The sequence below is a fragment of the Stylophora pistillata genome, chromosome 14 (genome assembly GCF_964205215.1).
Source record: "Stylophora pistillata chromosome 14, jaStyPist1.2, whole genome shotgun sequence".
Taxonomy (NCBI): Eukaryota; Metazoa; Cnidaria; class Anthozoa; order Scleractinia; family Pocilloporidae; genus Stylophora; species Stylophora pistillata.
The window spans coordinates 1,742,797-1,763,903 of record NC_142532.1 but is presented as its reverse complement, the minus strand read 5'-3'; the positions used below and the strand labels follow the sequence as shown (position 1 = coordinate 1,763,903).

The window sequence follows — 21,107 nt, the reverse complement described above, 5'->3', positions numbered from 1 at the left end:
TTTTTCTAAGCTTATTTTCAAGCCAACTGTTACAATTTTTTTTGAGTAAATTTCCCTTCTCACTCATGATTAATCTTGCCTAGTGAATGTCGTAGACGGATTTCGATTCAAGACGCCCAATTAAGCACAGGAGCTAAGCGAGTTGTTTTCGGTTAGAGCCTGGGACTGAATCGGCTAAATGGTCCTGAAATAATTGGAACAGGAGATTGCCATGTTGATAAATGTAGATGAAATGAAAAGGCCATTGGAGATTTGTACAAGAGCGGCTCAACTACAATATTGATCGAGTCAGGTTGTCACGTGTAGCCATTTGTGCTTCACTTAGTGATTTTTAAATGCCTTGGATGAGGAATTGGTCGGTCTGCTTTAAGACACCGTTACTTTGTCTATGTCGCATCTGAAGGGTTAGGAATTGCAGCGTTTTCAATGTCTATTGCATCTCCTCGACAATTTGTGCAATTTTCAGAGCGCTAGAAACAACTAATTATTGCCTTTTTTTTTAACTTACGTATTCCTATGTCCGTCCACATTGGAAGCTACCGTCCTAACTACAAAAACACGCTGACCTTAATTTTTGTTTTTGAAGGGGGGGGAGGGGGCAGTATCATTCGCATGCTGATTCAATCACGCTATCACCAAGAGAAGTCACCCGTGATTGAATCAGCATGCGAATGATACTGCCCCCTCCCCCCCCCCCCAAAAAAAATTAAGGTCAGCGTTTTTTATAAGCTTATTTTTCAGCGAACTGTCACAATTTTTTTAGGGTCGTGTCTGATCGTGCCAGAGAGCAGTATTTTCAAATTTTTGCAGCGGAAATGCATTTATTCCTTAAACGTGTAAGAAGATGACGGAAGTTTCTACTTTTCCCACGCGGTTTGTTGTCATCTCAGGGAACAAGGAACTCACGGATGGTTTTCTGGAATCCCAGTGAAAGGATTTGAGAAACTTACTTTTTTTCGTAGGCTATTTTGTTCTGACCGCTTCTATTTTCATTGTTCTACGTCAATATCGTTCAGCGACAGCTTTCCAGCCCCCTCCCGTTGATTTCTTTATGTAGCCTCACCTCGTCATATAGCATACATTTTTCAGATACCGTAATACCGACCCTCATTCCATAGATACATTACTGATACACGAAATTTACCACCGTAGGAAAGAGTTGTAATCATACGGACGAAAGGGCACATCGAGAAAAAGACGCTTTGATTCCTCCACCCCTCTCTCGCTGAGTTTGAAATTTTGCTCCCATAATCCATAGCAGGAGTTGAGACGCTTTCGACTGAATGAGTTGAAGCAACAAACTTGAAAGGTGAGTCACTTTTTATTCCCTTCTTCAAACTTTTATTTCTTTAACCAAACATATAACTCCACAGATAACACGAAGTGGTAACGGTTTCATCTTTTGCGAGTAAAAAAGCTGTCGAACGACATCTAGTTATTCTGATAAACGAACTACCATCTTGTGTATTGTAAGAAATACAGTAGATTAAATTTACCTAAAGCCCCTAGCGAACTGTTTCTGTTTCTGATACGGCGTTAGAATAAGAGGTAAGCTCGAAATATGTATTAGTCGTGTCATTAAAAGTTTTTGTTTTTCATAGTGGCGAAATAATGATAGATTATTATCTTTGGCCACATGAAATTCTAAGCACATTCACATCAGTAGCGTGTAGTCGAAGCGTCGCAATATTCGTCGCTAAATCTTGAAAACTATAACACTCGTTCTTAAATATATATAATTGTATTCCCAATTATGCTTGATTGAATGATTCATCTGCTGTGAAAAGCTGAACCTAAGTTCAGAGACTACAGTCGGGTGATATTTCAACGGAACTTGTGTCGACAAACTAAATTTTCGTTTTGCGTTCGCTGTATCAGGCGACTTCTTACTCCGTAAGCTGCATCCTAAACCTTTAATGGTTGAATTCCAGTACTTCTATATATTTCACAACTTGGGAGTGTGATGAATTTTCATTAGCTCCCCTTGGGTAAAGGGGAAGAGGTCGCTGATAGTAGAACCCAGGCAATTGTTGCGTTCGAGGTACGAGAACGCAATCCCTAATTTGTGTTGGGATTTATGTGCATTATTGGGTGTCCTGTGCAACTTATAAGGGAGGTTGTTTTCGAGATTACTTTGGTTTGTCGTTGTCGACACACATTTGCCTCTGTTTGAGGCGCTTGCTTACGTTTTGCCTCATGAGATTGCTTTGGTTCGTCATCGTCAACACACATATGCCTCGCTTTGAGGTGCTTGTTTACGTTTTACCTCACTTTGAAGAACTAACTCACGTGGGGATTTGTGACCTCGGCATTCATTCATCTCATCCTTCATGCTGAAGGTCTAAAAGATTGCTGAAGGTCTACTGAAGGCAGTAAGTACAACATGCTCAGTAAAATTTTACTTTGGATTTTGGATTAAGCATGGTCCGTCACTGTCTTTGGAAAATGTGTGCGACTCCTGGCGCCTGTATCAAACCGGGTTGTTAACCTCAGCGGCCGTTGTGCCACAAAGTAAATCTACCGAGTTGTGTAGCTCAGCAGCTGTTGTGCCAGTTAAAGTCAAGGTATACAGCATCATTAGAGTGGAAACAATTAAAAGTCGTTATGACCATCCTCTTAAAAAGCAAGAAATCATTCTCGTTGACCACACCACTTCTATAAAACTTTTTCTGTGGCAAGAACATTGTGACAAACTTGAAGACCAGAAGACTTATGCCTTGCAAAATCTAAGGCTCAAGGAGACCAATGGAATCCGCTATCTGAACACTCCAAAGTCAGAGCAGTTTCTTTACAAAGAGATTCCTCCTTTTACACAAAACCTGGCACAAGTCACAACAGAGATGGAGTAACCAACATGAAACAAAATATCAGCCAAATTAATTGGCATTCAAAACACATCGAAAAATCTTGTGTGCATTATGCAAAAAGAAGGTTTCAGTCAAATCTAATTGAAAAATTGCAACATGTCCATCCTGCAAGAAGAGGATGAAAACATCATGATCCTCTTGTGAATCTCAGTGGTTTTTAAAAGTGCTTTTCCAGAACACATGCAACGTAAATGACAAACTTGCACTTACACTCTTTCATCCTGAGGTGCATAAACTGGCTGCACTTGTACCCAGCATTAACCTTGACATAAAATCAGAGGAAGAGCTTATTTTGGATCTGCTGGAAATCAAATCTAGCTTCTGCATAACTTCTGACATGGCCTCTAATAAGCTCATGGAAGTTTCTCTTGAGGCTATTTGACTATATTAAATGTTGTCCAGATATCATATTGTGTACTTTGAGCTGTTCAAAAGGCTCCACAAACACTTGCTAAGCTCATAGAAGTTTCCCTCGAGGCCATTGACTCATAATAAATGTTAGATATCATAGTCTGTATTTTGAGCTGTTCTAAAGGCTCCACAAACAATTTTTAGCTCATAAAAGTTTCACTTGAGGCTATTTGAAGCTCCACCAAATGTTGTTGTTATCAACCAAAGTACAAAAATCCTTTTTTCCAATTCAGAATGTTCATGTTCACTTTGGTTTAGTTCCAAAATGGTCACCATATTCAACAGAATGTAATACTCGATTTCCTGTTAATTCAAAGAATAACTTAATTGTCCGCTATTTCTCGCCAGCATATACATGTTCCTGTTCAAACACGATTTTATTGTGTTCCAGTGTTCAGCCCGAAAAAGTAGTGTTTGGTCTTTACCCAGGTTGAAAAGACTTGCAAGTAACAGTTTCATTTTATTGTAATTTTCAGTGATTGTTTACTTGTGGAATTCCCAATAAATAGAATTAATGATTACATCTAACAAGTTGTCAACTGTTTGCTTTTTAACAATACCTGACCCAGGTTTTCCAAAGCTGGGCTAAGATAGCCCAAGGTCAGTGTGAAATTTGAATTCACATTAGAAAGCTTAAAAAAAAAAAGTAAATTCACTTTCATTCATTTTGTCAACAAGTTGATGATTGGATACTCTTAAAAATGAACTGGAAAATTATCCAAAGAACTGCTATTCAACAGTAACAACAAAAAAAACCCAGTTTATTAAAGCGCTAATCAGCCTTCAACAACTTAGCTCTGTAAAGCATCTCTTGCAGCAGTAAAACAAAAAGTTCTATCTGCGTACCTGACACACTGTAGCCACTGTCTCCTCAAATTCAGGTACTTAAAACCAAGCATACAATATCACTACCGTTCACAACCTTTTCATAATGATGCACAGGTTAGATAGAGGTTTCTCTGTATGTAACCCTTATATTCAAATATCCAGTAAAATCATTTTTCTATCGTGCGAACCATCTACCCTTCCCCCTCAACTGCTACCTGTACCCCGACAAACATCAAACGCACTCACCTAAGCTCCAATTACCCCAAGTATAATAATATTTGTTAATTCAAAGATCTTCAACATGTCTGGTAGAACATTTAGAACATTGTCTTTTTCAAAAAGATGCGACTAAGAATAAAAAATTGTGTGATTGGTGGATAAATTGAACCAGTGAGAGCCAATCAGATTGCAGGATCGCAAGTTGTTTCAAAATGGCCCAAATTACACCTCAATCAGTTCAATTACCATTGTAAATGAGGCTGTTTATTGAAGTGACTCCAGTTTATCTATATTTCAAAACACAGGGAAATCACTGAAAAAAGCAGTAAAAAGGCCTTATAAATGTAGAATTCTGACATCCTGTGGCACTAGTTTTTCAAAGGGTTTTAGAAATCTCTCAGCTGCTTATCAGTCCTTTCTGAACATCTGAAATGTACTTAGGTTAATAAAACCTTGTGGCTTAAAATTATTTTGAACACCCCCTTGCAATAAAATAAAAAACCTAGAAATTGAAGGCTTCTTTAGGAGAAAGAAATAGTAATAGCATGTTTTCTGAGAATGATATTTTCTCTCTCTAAGTGGTTATCAATTGTTTACTCTATAGAGGCTTATTTCCAGCTTTGTGACTAGATAAAGATAAAGAAAACTCAGTTTGCTACCATTGTCTGCCATACAATTCTTATAATATTAGTCAGGAGAATTTGGTATTTGATCATAAAAGAATCCTTTAATTGATATTTTTCTTTATTGTCATCTACTAAATCTTGTCTACTAAATCTTGTACTTTTATTGTAAGGAGAAATTCTGTCTTGGTCACTTATGGGAGTTAAGCTTGTTTTTAAATGCTGTCATCAAGAACACTGCTTATATGTCTCCCTTTTTATTAGGTTATCTAAACCCATCCTAAACTCTTTAAAACATAATTATGTGAGCCTGGGATCATAACCAGGATTTTGTGCCAGGGTGATGCATCTTTTTAGTTCTGTTATTCCTGGTTTGGAAAATTTTGTTGCAATGATTTAATTTTTTCTTCATAATGTGTGTTCCAACCCTTTATGCAGTCTTCAATAATTAACTTCAAGGTCAGCACGAAGAAAAATAATAACTACTTTGAGATTGTTGGTTTCACCAAACCTTTGAGGTTGTTTCAAAAGAAGCTATAGCATTCTTGGCAGCAGTAAAGTAAAGTAAATAAAGTAAAGTAAAAGCTTTATTAATGTGTTTATGTATTTAGTTTTCACAACTAATTGGAGACATAAAAAAGAAATAAATAAATAAGTATATTAATAGATAGATAAAATAGAATTATTTACAAATAATTTATAGGAATAATGTGTAAATTGTTCATTAAAACATTAGGTATATAAAAGGTGGTCCCTAAGAGTTGCACAGGTCACAGCAGCCATTGTTGTTTAAGAGTGACGCTAGGTCTTTTTTTTTCGTAATGTTCTTTTTAAAAGATTCGATGTTCCGGGAGGTATTTCAATTTAAAAAACTTGACATCTTTAAGGTAATTTCTTGATAAAAAGGTGTGTTCCTCGGGAATTCATAACATACTGGCCTAACAGTTGTTGGATGCCATGTGAAATTAACATTATTTTACTTATCTTGTTAAGTGGATGTGAATGTCTTACTCCTGGCCCCAGTTCTTTAAAGGGTCAATAACATTATTTGTTGGATAACTCCCTGTCCCAAAGGTAGCACAATACATTTTGTCAATACTTGGCTGCAGCATAGAGATTTATCCGTGAGATAGAGTTATGTTCCCTTTGAACTGGACTCTGATCTTTGGGATTAAACAACTTCCAGTGATGGAATTTCAGGACAATAGCCATTTTTCTTCTATATCTGAGAATTTCTAACTGAGCAGGAGGTCTGAATGGGAGAATCTTAACCGAGGTCACCAGTACAAACCGAACGCACTGACCGAGGTCAACCAGCGACCGAGGTCAAGATTCTCCCGTACAGACCGACCTAGCTCGGTTAATAAGATGTTTATTATATGGCTGTGTTTATAAAGTAACGGAACATATTCTTTGTAACTTTTTTTTCTAGACCAGTCTACATGGGAAAGTCTAGACCGCTTTCAATATTGATTTCAGCCAATGAAATTCGTGAATTCGGTAGTTCCCAGTCCTTCTGAGACACATCCATATAATAAAGCGTCATATAAGGAACCACTCGACCATTCAGATTACTGGAAACTCTTTGCGCAGCTCTGAAATTGTACGAAATATATCTATGTATATCTATCTATCTATCTATCTATATATATATATAGGATGAGTCATTGCCGTTGCAATTGCGCATGCTCGCTGGTTTACTCTAGTTTGAGCACTCTGGCATGGCTTAGACGATACCACAAAGGTTGGGTCGTTTGGGGTGACCGTCTCGGTTCTCCCCCATCCTAGCATTAGCACTGCACTGATGAGGCCCAGAAGGCCGAAACAGTACTGTCTGCAGTTAGTTATATATATATATATATATTTACAGGTAAATAACTGAAGAAGGTCTCTGACCGAAACGTTTGTTATTAAAACTTTTTATATTTTTTACGTCAGAAGTTGTCCATCCTCGCAATTTTTTAAACTTTTTACGTTCGTGTTGGCTGTGAGGTTTGGGCTGCGAATCTTTATTGATCCTCATGGCGCGGTGCACCTTTGTTGGCCTGAGAGTTCCATTAACGACTATATAAATACATATATATATATTTACCAATTATTCGCCTCAGGTTCAGTGAATGTCGTCGAATAATCCCCGAGACCAAGTCGAGGGGATTATTCGACAATATTCACCGAACCTGAGGCGAATAATTGTTTTAGTATAATTTCAGAGCTGAAAACCAGAGAAATTTCTAAAATAATAACATTTTATACAATGAAATATATGAAGTTCATATATTTTGAACTGCGGTATTAGATACATATGATACACGATCCTCGCAGTAGATAGCGCTATTTAAGCAATAGCGAAAATCAGACCTGAAAAAAATCAGGCCTGTACGGGATTCGAACCACTGACCTCTGCAATACTATTGCAGCGCTCTACCAATTGAGCTAACAATTGTTAGCTCAATTGGCTTGTTAGCTCAATTGTTAACAATTGTTAGCTCAATTGGTGGAGCGCTGCACTAGTATCGCAGAGGTCAGTGGTTCGAATCCCGTACAGGCCTGATTTTTTTCAGGTCTGATTTTGGCTATTGCTTAAATAGCGCTATCTACTGCGAGGATCGTGTATCATATGAATAACATTTTAGTAACAATTATTAACATTTTATTTTAACATTTTATATAAACCGCGTGGAGCGGTTTATACAGCACGACATAAGGAACCGCTCGACCAATCAGATTGCTGGAAACTCTTTGCTAAGCTCTGAAATTATACTAAATACATATATATATATATATTTATATCTATCTCTTTTTTCAGGAATGGAAGATTTGGATTTGAAACCAGCGGAAGAGATTACAGATGATGCCATTAATCCTGCTGGCAAAAAGAAGCTCCAAAGCATTGTTGCAACAGCAATGGAATTTGAAGCTATGCATAAGGAGTGCTTACGTGTGTTACCATACTCAGAGGATGCTCGTAAAGTTGTTCACTTGTATGTGTTGTATGGTAAGTCTGGCATACCTCAAAAATTGATAGATGCTGCATGGAAATGTTTTGAAGATTTGGACGTGGACCTCAAATGGTTTGACCTCTACAAAGATGCTAATGAGATTTTGAAGATTTCACCTGTCCAGTATCCTACTGATACACCACAAAGCTTGAATGAGTCTCATATTCAAGCAATAAACAAAATGATAGAACAGAACCTTCACATTCTTGTCAGGCATCGTAATATCACCGCCGTGCAACCATCACTGAAAATCACAAAATCTAAACAGACAGAGACGCCTTGTGTAATGCTTTCTGTTCTTCGCAAAGGCCACATCCCAGATGGAGAGTGTGCGTTTCCTCTCACTCTTGGTTCGTACCCCGTGGATGTTGTGGATGGATTTTGGTTCCGAACTGATGACCTGTGGACACCGAATGAAGCACAGGAGCAAAGCGAGGTTCTTTGTTTGGGAGCAAGTATTGGCGTTAAAGACGAGGATGTAGCCGGGACCTTGGGTGCTATTGTGAAAGGCGATAAAACCTTTTATGCACTGTCTTGTGATCACGTGATGAAACATAAGGCAAAGTTAGAAATTACTCATCCTGCCCATAATGATCACTTGAACAACCTAAAGTACCATTTTCAGCAGTATCGATTGTGGACAAAGCAGATGATTAAGCAGGACGGCAACCCTATCTTGAAGAGCCAGACGTCAGATTGTACCCTTACAGGGCCAGAGGAATTGTTAAGGAGATTCCAAGACCTCAAATCAGTCAAAGAAACCCTTCTTGATCCTGCTAGAAAAACGAAGAGGAAGCTTCAAGCCTCAGATTTGCACGAAAAAGCTTTCAAGGAGGGCTTAACACCTCCAAGGGTCATTGGAAAGTACACTGTTGGTGTGTCTCGTAATGTGAAGTGGACCGATGGTCAACAATATTACATCGATGCTGCCATTGCTGAGTTGACATCAGAGGAGGTAAAAGGTTTACGGGAGAGTCAAACAGCCGAATTGATTGGAACAGGATCTTGCCCAAGTGGTAAATGCAGTTCAAATGTGAAGGCCTCAGGGGAACTGTGCAAAAGTGGACGAACCACTGAATTTACAAAGTCAGGTCGTCACGTACAGCCATCAATGTTTCTTAACGCCTCCTTATACGAGGTGAATGCTCAAAATGAGCAACTGGTCAGTGTATTGAAACGCATTAAACTCTGTCAAGTGTGTTTGGAAAGGTTTGAAACCGGACAGAATTTAGATACTTCTCAGCGTGCGTGTGACTCTTGTGAAAAGCATACAGCTACTCTTAACAAGAATTTTTGGTTGAAGAACTGCTTGTGCATAGACCATCCATTTGATCTTGGTAATGCGAAAGTGTTTGCTACCGCAGGAGATTCTGGAGCAGTGCTTTTTGAAAGAAAAGAAGATAAAAGTCTTGAAGGTTTTGGCATAATTTTTGGCGAGCATCGAAATTCATACCAACTTTGTGCCTTGGCCACCCCACTGCAAGTTGCTCTTGAAACGTTGTCAAAAGAGATCCCTTTGAACACCGGCTTAAGACTACTTTCAATCTATAACGAGTAACCTTGTAATTGAGCAGTTCTTCATTTATTCTTGCTCAAGATGTTTGAGTTTTTTTTCTGGTTGTTCGCCAGTATATTTTCGGCCTAATTTCTTGTGACAATTAACAACATATCCGAAGGGAAACTTATGTAAACGTATATCCCAAATATGCAAAGCGCTAAAAATGTCAGGGTTACCTACTACAATTTTCATTCCGAGAGGATTTGAATAGCATGCGTTATGGTACCCACGCCAAATACTGAAGTGATACTTTGGAAACAACTACACGGAATGTTTGGTTTATGACTGATTTTTCGAAAAGGAGACCTGCTAAAGACCTTTTTGGAAAGAGTCTAGTCGCAAAAGACCTATGACTTTTACCATCGCTCAGAGTTTGTTGGGTAGACTGGTTCATTCGAAGGATAATTCTTTTTTAATGACAACTGTGCGGCTAGTTTAGTCCATTCCCAATTGTTTTATCTATTCTGATTGATTAGGTATAAATATAGGGTACGACTGAACTCTATTGTGTCAGATATCCTCGAAGTTTCTTTTGCGATTTAACATTTTTGATAAAAGTAGTCAGTTTGTTTCCACAATTTTTACTTGCGTTTTAATTAAAAACGGTGTTTGGTATCGGTAGATGGACGTGACTTTACTCCTTAAGGTGTCAGAAAAAAATTTATCCAACAATATTTTTAACTTTCCTTAAATGTACCTTAACAGTGTCTGTCTCGAGAAATACAATCAATGCAATAAAAAAGATAGGTCATAGTGCTTGTCTAAGACATATGATGTGCCAAACTTACCCCATTTATGCCTGTGCTGGCATTAATCACGCGCGTCGTTTCAGAGGTTCACCGTACATTTTTAGTTAGCTGGAAGCAAGAATTTTTTAAGTAACACTTGGAAAAACTTGATAGATGGAAAGTCTCGAGCGTATGGAACAGTTTGACATATAACTTGTGGAAAATCATGCAATTTTAAACGACATTGGACAGTGATCCTCTAGAAAAAGGCAGTAGTGAGTCCAGGGACTTATTAAACAGCCAAAATCCAGTGAGTCCCACACTCATCTTTAAACGAGGTGTACCTATGAATAGCTCATACAATTAAACGAGGTTTGTATTTTATTAGTTACTTTCAGTCTTTGACATACAGATCATGAACAACTTTGAGCAGGGGGCAATCTCAAGAAATCTGAGTGGACAGTGTTAGTCGCAATGTCTGTACTTTCAGCGGTAAGGGCAGTTACCATTGGAGATTTTTCCCAACTTTTCTTTGAGTTCGTCATCAATTACATCTGAAAGGCACTGCAAGATATCATCTGAAGTCGTGTAAGAATCGTAACTGATGTTGGTTTGTTTGAAAATCGCTATGTCCTTAAGCCCCCAAATCGTGAAGAAGTTCAAGTAGCGATTTGAATTTTACCAGTGGGATGCTTTCTATAGACAGCCGCTGTACACATATGCGAAACAAAGCAGAATAAAAGAAGGAGGCCAGCATGCCGATTTAGCGTGGTGTTTTGAAAATTTCGGCACTGGGCTTCCTTACTCATTCCTTTCGATTTGCTCGCCTCCGAGCAGACTTGAGCATACATATAATTTCAATTTTTCTCGTAGACCAACCACGAATATGTTTTGAGCCACGGCTCAAAAATCTTCGTTCCTTACATTTCGCAGATTTCGCTTGTGCCGATTCTTCATTGTCTTCATTCGCTTTCTCATCATCCTTCTCTATGCAGTTGCTGCTGCTTCTTCTTGATGTTTACTCGCGTCGGGCTGTTTTGTAAACGAGAGCTTTGTTGGAAAGCAGATTGTGTCTGATTTCCACATGTCCGTTTAATTAGCCGCAGGATCTTATTAGCAGAATTTACTTTCGTAAAGATGTGGTCATGCCATGCTAGTGTGTGATGTAGCATTGTACCTAGATCCTTTTCCGTGTCAGATAGGAGTAATTGTTCCGTACCAAGATGATAGATATTGTGGATTGGTTGTTTCTTCCTTGTTATACAGAGCTGTTTGCATTTCTGTGAATTAAAGTTCATTTTCCATAGTTTACTCCAATCATGTAGAGCTGACAGATCGTTTTGGAGGGTGTAACAATCATTAAGGTCGTTAATCACTCTGGCACACTTTGCATCATATGCATAGAGGGGAAGACTGGTACCAGTAGAAAGATTTTCCGCAATGTCATTTACATATACAAGAAATAGAATGGGGCCAATGATAGATCCTTGAGGAACTCCGGAAGTAACTGGCTTCCAGTTTGACGCAATGCCTTCGATGAGGACGCTATGACGTCTATTTGTAAGATAGTATTTGATCCAGACTAATAATGGATTTCGAAAGCCAAGCATTTCAAGTTAAGATATAAGTTTCTCATGTGGTACCCGGTCAAAAGCTTTTGCCATGTATATGACATCAGTTTGACCACTCGAGTCAAGTGTTTTTGCCAGTGAATGAATGTAATGAACAAGTTGGGTGACGCAAGATTTATGTTTTCTGAGAGCATGTTGTTCTGGGTGAAGAAGGTCTTCGACATGGCTGTAAATGTGGATATGGACACATCTTTCAAGTCGTTTTGACATAATGGACAAAAGTGAGATACCTCTATAATTGGTAACTACATCTTTTTGACCAAATTTAAAAACAGGGGTGAGATCTGAGTCTTTCGATTTCTCTGGGAAAACACCACTTGTTACAGTCAAACTAAGTGAAGCGTACCCCTCAAGATTACATTAGTGAATTGATCATTTGGATATTGAACCCGCCAGTCGTTTCAAGAATGCAATAATTAATTCATTATTTGATTATTGAACCCGCTAGCCGTTTCACGAATGCAATAATGGATTGATTATTTGAATATTGAACCCGATAGCCGTGTCCGTTTCGAAAAGGCGCGGATCATTGTTCAAATCAGAAGTCCATTTCTGATTAGACCAATAAGATTGTTCTATTCGACGAGGAATCCTGAAAAAGAACAAACTGCACTGTAAAAACACTGCGAAAACAGTCGATCGCAAATATTTACGAAATAAAAAAGTCTTGGAATGGCTTCGCCCGTAAACTATTTTCTTCGACCATGAATGCACGCAAGAATTTCTACAAGCTCGTCAAGATGTAAATAGGCGAAAAAAGCTGTCGATAACATTCCATTTACAACATTTAATTTACAAGAAGTTCTACACAACACTCGAACTCACCTTTCGCGCCATGTCTGACGCCATGAAATGGTTCCATTTCATTATCACTTGTTCGCATAATCCAATCAGAAATGGACTTCTGATTTAAACAATGATCCGCGCCTTTTCAAAACGGATACGGCTATCGGGTTCAATATTCAAAAAATCAATCCATTATTGCATTCGTGAAACGGCTAGCGGGTTCAATAATCAAATAATGAATTAATTATTGCATTCTTGAAACGACTGGCGGGTTCAATATCCAAATGATCAATTCACTAATATAATCTTGAGGGGTACGCTTCACTTAGTTTGACTGTAATGACTTGTTGAAAATTGATGTAACCGAGTCACTTACTTCAGAAGAAAACTCTTTCAAGAGCCTGGCAGTTATGCCATCTGGTCCAGGACTTTTTGATGGGTCCAGATTTTCGAAGATGGATTTTACGTCAGAAACAGAAACAGAAACAGCCACAGCTGAAATTTCATGAATAGGTAAAATAGGGTGAGATCCCGGTGGTGGAGGTTCAGCATAAGCATGACTATAAACTGAGTGGAAGTATTCATTAAAGAGATTCGCTTCGCCATAGGATGACCTGACTGGGTTTCTGTCGTCTTTGTTTCTCTTTATAGCCAATGGAAGTTTTCTAGATTTTGTTTTAGTGCTATAAAAGCTCCAGAGCTTCTTGGGTTCCTTTTCAACAGAATCAGCAAGGTTATTGAGGTAGTCTGCGTACTTTTTGTGGATCAGTTTCTTTGCGTTTCTTCTAAGAGATTTAAAATTGTCGATATGGTCTTGGTTTTTTTATTTCAAAGCTCTTCGACTGGCCTTGTCCTTTTTTCTACACAGTGCCTTTACTTCAGAGTCTATCCAGGGGTGTGTCTGCCTGTCCCTGACCCTTTGGCGAGGAACAAATTCATTCACTGCTGCCCAGAAAAGGTCCTCCCACTTAATAACGTTCATGTTTATGTCATCATCTAACATAGCAACATGCCAAGGTATGAAGGACAGGGTTTTCCTCAGTTAATCCATGTCTGCTTTATTAAAATTTAAAATTTCTTTCTGGATAGAAAATAATGGAGAGTAGGAAAGTAATGGAGAGAAGGTAATTTTTTTGCGTCCAATGGGACGTATCTGGTACTAAATTTGTGCGTCTTTCAGGAAAATTATGAGTCTGAGACGCGGGACGCACAGGTAGATGGATCACTCCATTGAATCAAAACGTTCCTCGAGTCGTTGCCCTAGAGGTCATAATTTACTGATTACGTGATTTTTTTTTTTGCGCAGTACAGGATGCGCAGTGAAAAATACTAAGGAATCACTTATATTTGCCTTGCGTGATGAAAATTACCAACTGTCTTACAAAATAGCAATATAACTTTTGTCATTGAAGACACAAGTTATCTAAAATCCAAGAACATCAAAAGAGACAGTTTCTTCATTTGTTCATTCTTTTTACTAATTTTAACTTGTTGCTTATGTAAGCTCCATTACTAACTATGATTACGAAACATCGTGTTAATGGTTTTTTTTTTTATGAGGCATTAAGGGCAGGGTCACTCTAGTTTGGACGTTGTAACGTTATCATAAAAGAGCTAAGTTTCTGAAGAATCTGTGGTACGTTGATGAGGGGCTAACTCTCGAAACGACGCCTTTAGAGAGTCTGTCCGACAACTAATAAGAAATTATTGGATGAGATTGTCGATGTCAAGGTCTGAGTTATCTACCGAACTCGAAGAATGAGGCAGATAACACAGACACGAGGGTTTATAACTCATGATACCCATTAGGGGCGTATACAAATTTTTTCCGCCCACTTGACTTTTATGATATGACTTGTGAGAAATTTTAAATCGAAAATCGAACTTTCTTAGGGAACAGGCCTACATTAAAACGAAAAGCTGGCGTCGCCTCTGTCCACATCTAGTAAAAGCGTTCAGCCATTTTGAGTTTCTCTCTGCGTTAACACAACACAGACTATGGGCTTGAAAACTAAGCAGACTTTGCACTCGACATGATAAATGCGATATCCTCTAAATAGAGGTTTTGCACAGCAGCCATATTGGATGGCAGGAACAATGAAAATATTTTGTGTATGATGCACGATCCTCGCAGCAGAGAGTGCTATTTATGCAATAGCGAAAAATTTTTTTCAGGTCTGATTTTCGCTATTGCATAAATAGCGCTCTCTACTGCGAGGATCGTGCATCATACGTATCTATAACCGCTGTTCAAAATATATGAACTTTCATATATTCATTGTAACCAAAATATTTTGCATAAGAAAGAATTTTTTTCCAATGGGTAAATAATCTATTGTTCCTGCCATCCAACATGGCTGCTGTGCAAAACCTCCATATATGTAGCCATTATCAAGTCAACTTCACATGCTATTGTGTATTGAAGTCTCTAGGTTTCCCTAGAGACTTCCTGATCTGGACACTCGATTATATTACGCATCGTAAACAATTCGCACAGATCGATGACACGTGCTTAGATGTTAAAAACGTGATTTTTGGGCTTTCGCAAGGCTCCGTCTCGGGTCCGGTGCTATTCAATATCTATGTTGCTGATCTTCAGGAGAACGTAAATGTCAAATGCTTCCAGTATGCGGACGACACGACAATCTACGATCATGCTAAAATATCTGACCTAAATAACTGTAGAAACACTATCTCCCAATCAATTAATAAACTAAGTGCCTGGTCTAAGCAGAGTACCCTCGCCTTTAACAACGACAAAACCAAGGTTATGATCCTATCCACCCCGCAAATGTCCAGAGTACATCACCTTGACGAGTATGATCCTAACATCGTAGTCAGTGGTTATAAACTGGAACGTATTAAATCTTGCAAACTGCTTGGAGTTCACATCAATGAACATCTTAAGTGGGACGATCACATCAAGCACACGGTATCTGGATGCTACGTCACTCTATCGATATTAAGAAAATTGAAATACCTTGCCAAATATGAGCTTAGAAGCAACTGGTAGAAACACTGATTTTGTCAAAACTAGATTATGCAGATCTGGTTTTTTACCCTTTACCACAATTCTTACTTCGCCGTTTGCAACGAGTTCAATTTGCTGCTGCAAGTTTTGTACTCGGTCACTATGTTAAGAACTTTCGGGATGTACTTAAAATCAGATGGCTCCCAGTCAATGAGAGGAGAGATTTGAACTTCCTGAAATCATGCTTTAAAGCTTGGCATAACACTGAGACTTAGCCAGATTATCTTAAAATAATAAAACAGGAATGCCGCAAGGAACTGCGCTCAAGCAATTCAATTAGATTAGTGGTCCCGACCGAAAACAGCACTTTCCAAGACAACGCGTCGAGGTTATTCAACAATTTACCAGAATCTATTAGAAACTGTAAAGATTACAGAACCTTTTTAAGACTTTCAAGGAATTTTTATGTACTATAGTACAGAGCAATTAGTTAGTTTTACTGTAATTTTTATTCTGTCAACCTTACTTCTACTTTTAATTGCATATTGCATAATTTGTGAATTACTCAATTTGATTTTTTTTAATTGTAATTAATGTATTTTTAACAGGGAAGAGCCACCTGGTGGATCTGTTAATAAACCATTATTATTATAATTATTATTATTATTATTGATCGAACGCTCTCGACCAAACAGATTTTTCATAGTAAGTGTCATGTATAACAATTCACACTATAAAGTTGACGACACTCAACAACACCCCTAAAAGTTTCCTAGCTTGGGATGTGATGGCCGTTACCTACAGTTACTTTAGTCATGCATGAAAAAACATAGGCATGCTTCGCATGCAGGAGTTATTTTTTTTGGATACGTAGGTTGAAATGAGACACTATATAAATGATGCTGGTGTCTGAATAATTGTTGGCAAAAATAAACTGCATCCAGTACAACGCTTCCTGCAGTCCCCTCCACAGCCCTACTTTGAACTTTTCATGCAACGTTACTTTTCAACTTACTTTTGCACCTATTAAATTACAAGAGTTATCTGACAATTTGATGAGAATCTCTACAGCTGATAGTATCAGTGAGGAAGCTCTCATCCTGGAAGCTTAAACACTCTTAAAGGAATATGACTGATCACTCCTGACATTCATTTTCAATGAAATCTAGACAAAACTTCTGAAAACTTTACAAGTAATTTTACCAATTTTACAAATAAAGAAGACATAGCCCCCATATAGCATATTAGTCTAGGCAAGTTGTGTACAGAGAACAAAAGACTAATAATTTAAACCAGTTGTAAACTTCTGGGAATAATGACAAATTCTTGAATAACAGTTTGCCACAGTAAATGTCACTGCCAACCATTCTGTCTATACTACCAATTATTGGGTCACTTCACATTACCTTAAACAGAAGAGAACATAACAGTTAATTCATATCATCAATCTTAAGAAATAAGAATTTCATGATCACGACACATACAGCAAAGTGAATTATAACTCAACTGGTTTGAAATTCATGGTGCAGTTCGACTCAACATTCATTTCGCAAGGCAAAGCATTCTACTGAAATGTACAGGACAGAATACAGCTGAAGCCATTCGTTTCGAATAACACATGAACATGAAGGAAACGGCACCAGTTTTACTCATGAGACAAAGTCCACGCATTTGTTTGAGGTTAATGAACTAGTTAGACCGAAAGCTAGATAAATAAACAATTAACTGACTGTAGTGAGGGACTCGGGGGCCAAGTGATAAATAAGTTTTACCAAAGTTTTTCCTCTAGTTAGCACATGAAGCTCGAAAAGGCAATAGTAAAAATTACCACAAAAACACAGTAAAAAAATAAGCCAGCACCGGAGTTGATTGAGGTAAGACCATAACAATTGTTAAGACACATGCCTACCTACCATGTACAAAAGACTAGGAGAGCAAAAAGGCCAAAGGCGGTTTTGGATCATGACTTGGAAAATCCACCAAAACCTCCCGAAAAAATAATTCGCTGAGAGTTGTAGTAAGAGAAACTTAATCCTGAAGCTGGAACATTTTTTAAAGCCTTGTGTCCTATCCATGGAAGAGATTTATTATACTGACTGTAAAGAGAACAGAAGACACAACTGCAACGCAAAACTTGTCTTTCCCTGATCTCGTATCCAGATCCCATTGTGTCAGTTTAACTCACAAGTTACAACCGTTTGACGTCTAAAGGACAGCATTAGACTTGCAAGGACTTGCAAATCTTTCCCTGATCTCGTATCCAGATCCCATTGTGTCAGTTTAACTCACAAGTTACAACCGTTTGACGTCTAAAGGACAGCATTAGATTCCATCCACCAAAACCACCTCGGTCGAGAGGGACTGAGGTGGAATACTTAACAACTTGCAAATCATAACCGAAGATTCTCGGAAATCCACGCGGAGACATAGCCGAACACCCGAAGAACAAACAGAAACAATGTGGCGGGAATTTTAAAGCGTGAACAATTTGCATGATGGTAGAGATGCGGATAATTTTGGATACGTAAATTTTGTTGATGAGGCGTATAAACTCATTGCGGAATTCGAAACAGGATCGACGACGAAGTTTTCTTGCTTTAAGGTGGCTCGATAGGCCAAAAAATCATAAAAACTTCATATTTTTGGAAATAAGTTTCTGGGCACCAACAGTCATTGTAGTTTCAAGAAAAGTAAATCTTTTGTAATTTTTCCTATGGCTATTGTATGTTTTTCAACTGTTTTTGGATCTGTTTGAGCGGTTGCTATGGAAACCAGCATTGTTAACGCGTCGTTTTCCACCAAAAAAAGCCAATGATTTCAAAGAAATCTTCACAGGAGTGACCAGAATAGATTTCAGGGGCCTGGTAAATAGTTAGGCCCTAAATGAGGACATTGTGTGCTGATACATGACGTACTTGGCATGAGAAAAACGTGTTCGCTTGTTTACGATCTATCTACTGAGAGTTGAAGCGAATTATGCCTCCAAAAAGGAAATTTAGGAACGTTAGAAGAAAAAAAAGGAGGTTTACAGGCAACAAGTATACTAAGAAAAGAAATTCTGAAGAAATGGAAGGAACTGATGATCAGGAATCAGTGAAAGAAAGCGAGGAATCAGACATCACCGATATCGAAGATGAAAAGATTCCGAAAAACATCACACGGAATTCTGATCGTACTAAATCGATGCCTGCTACCCTGAGAAAGTTGGACGATAAGTCTAGCGATTCTGGAGACCCTGAAAACGATGAGGAGGAAAAGATGGCAAGTATAGAGGGTTTTCGTTTGATTGATATCTCTGTACTTGCTTCAGTCTTCGAGTCATTTTGGTGTCCGATGTGTAAATATGGCCACGTCACGTTCGAGGAGGATTGCAGCGCCAAGATGGGTTTTGCTACTCTTTTTGTGCTAAAATGCACATCCCAAAAGTGCAAATACTCGAAGAGGTTTTTTTCCTCTGCTAAAATCGAAGGGAGTCAGGCTTATGAAGTCAACCGAAGAGTTGTCCTTGCTACAAGGAACATTGGAATTGGACACCAGAGTCTTGTAAAATTCGCTGCGGTGATGAACATGCTACCGCCCATGAACGAGAACTCTTATCGAGATCATGTTGCCACAATTCGCAATTCTGCGGAGACTGTAGCCAAGGAGAGCATGCAAAATGCAGCTGAAGAGGCAAAAGAATTTTATGAGCCAGGAGAAGATGGGGTCTTTGACATTGGAGTGTCAGGGGATGGAACTTGGAGAAGAAGGGGGTACTCTTCAGCTTATGGGGTCGTCACTGCAATATCCACAGTTACTGGTAAAGTTCTCGATGTGGAAGTAATGTCCAAAGAGTGCAAGGAATGCATGGTTTGGAGAAGCAAAGAAGGAACTGTTGAGTTTCAGGAGTGGTGGGAAGGACACCAGCATCTTTGCCAGGCAAACTATTTTGGTTCTTCGGGGTCGATGGATGCTTCTGGAATGCTTGCCATATTTGAACGGTCTGTTCAAAACTACTCTGTTCGTTATACAGAATTTCTTGGGGATGGAGACAGTAAATCCCACAAACTTATTGTTGAAGAAGCCGTTTATGGGCCTGTTGAAGTAAGAAAATTGGAATGTGTGGGCCATGTCCAGAAACGTTTGGGGTCGCGACTTCGCTCACTGAAGAAGAGAACTGGTCAGACACGTCTTCAAGATGGAAAGTCAATTGGCGGAAGGGGCAGGCTAACAGACAATGTCATTGATAAACTGCAAGTATATTATGGGAAAGCCATTAGGAACAATACTCATGATATCCAAGCTATGGAGAATGCTGTAATGGCAATTTGGCATCATACACAGTCAACTGATGATAGCCCAGATCACGACCTGTGCCCCCCTGGAGAGAGTTCATGGTGTGGCTTTCAAAGGGATGTTGCACAGGGGACCTCTGATTATAGACATAACCATCCCCTTCCAACGGCTGTGGCTAATGCCATCTATCCCACCTTTGAAGCCTTGAGTGAGCAAAGTCTGCTTGCACGCTGTCTACATGGTGGTACGCAAAACCAAAATGAGGCCATCAATGCCCTTATCTGGCAGCGTGCTACAAAGGAAACCCACTCTGGGCTAGCAGTGGTGGAACTTGCTACCTTCTTGGCAGTCTCACATTTTAACAATGGCACTATTTCTATCATTTTAGTTCTTCGAAACCTGGGAATTGACCCAGGATTTCATTGCATCAAAGCTTGCCGAAAGCAAGATCATAATCGAATTCGCCATTCTCGCCGTAAAAGCTCTGAGCAAGCCAAAAAAAGGAGAAAACAGATCAGAAACTTCAAAAAAGGTTACAGTGACACTTTAGAGGCAATAGAAGGACAACAGTATGGTGCTGGTGCCTTCTAACATTGTTTTCAACTCTTGACTGCTTGCCCAATGATCTTGTGAACTTTATTTGCTATTTTCTAATTTTCCGTATTTCAGAGGTTTTGAAACCTTGTGACAATAATATCTCAAAAAATATTTACGATAAGTAGATCAAATTTTCACAGCATCTCAAGTGTCAATAGCTGTGTGCAATGACCTATTTTTATAGTGTTTGGACTTCTCACTCATGGGTTATGCCTTGTAAATTGAAGTGTAGTCAGGGTTATTTTTTGGTCTTTCTTTGTTGAGAGCTAATTCATGAATGCAACATAGTACTTACCTCAAAGTAGGTCATTGCACAGCTGTGATACAGTACAACAAGCACCTGAAGTTTTAGCTCTATAGCATAAAGCAGAGTAGAGATATCTTTGCCAAAAAACATACCTATTTTTGTCTCTCGGAATTGGGTGTGGCTAGAATAAATGGTGTGGCTCCTCTGAATTTTATGGAATGCTCTCCTAACTTAGTGGAAAGTAATGGGTAAGACCTATTTAAGTTTGTGGCACAAGTATAATGATATGATTTAAAGTTTAAGTGTTGGTAAAATTGTTGCCAAAATGAGCATTTTTAGACTATCGAGCCACCTTAAGGCTGACAAA

General features: G+C 38.7%; 2 protein-coding genes and 1 pseudogene across 2 annotated transcripts; all 3 read left to right on the top strand.

Annotated features, from left to right (window-relative positions):
- The first annotated feature begins 1,170 nt into the window (after window positions 1–1,170).
- On the top strand, window positions 1,171–9,534 carry LOC148716090 (uncharacterized). Its single transcript, XM_088745442.1, has 2 exons — window positions 1,171–1,309; window positions 7,755–9,534. Exon 2 carries the CDS (start codon window positions 7,757–7,759, stop codon window positions 9,503–9,505), a length of 1,749 nt encoding a protein of 582 aa, XP_088601568.1. The 5' UTR covers window positions 1,171–1,309; window positions 7,755–7,756; the 3' UTR covers window positions 9,506–9,534.
- On the top strand, window positions 2,233–3,382 carry LOC148716091 (uncharacterized; annotated as a pseudogene).
- An 8,793-nt stretch (window positions 9,535–18,327) lies between the features above and the next one.
- Window positions 18,328–20,949, top strand: LOC148716089 (uncharacterized). Its single transcript, XM_088745330.1, has one exon. It carries the CDS (start codon window positions 18,598–18,600, stop codon window positions 20,485–20,487), a length of 1,890 nt encoding a protein of 629 aa, XP_088601456.1. The 5' UTR covers window positions 18,328–18,597; the 3' UTR covers window positions 20,488–20,949.
- The last annotated feature ends 158 nt before the right edge of the window (window positions 20,950–21,107 follow it).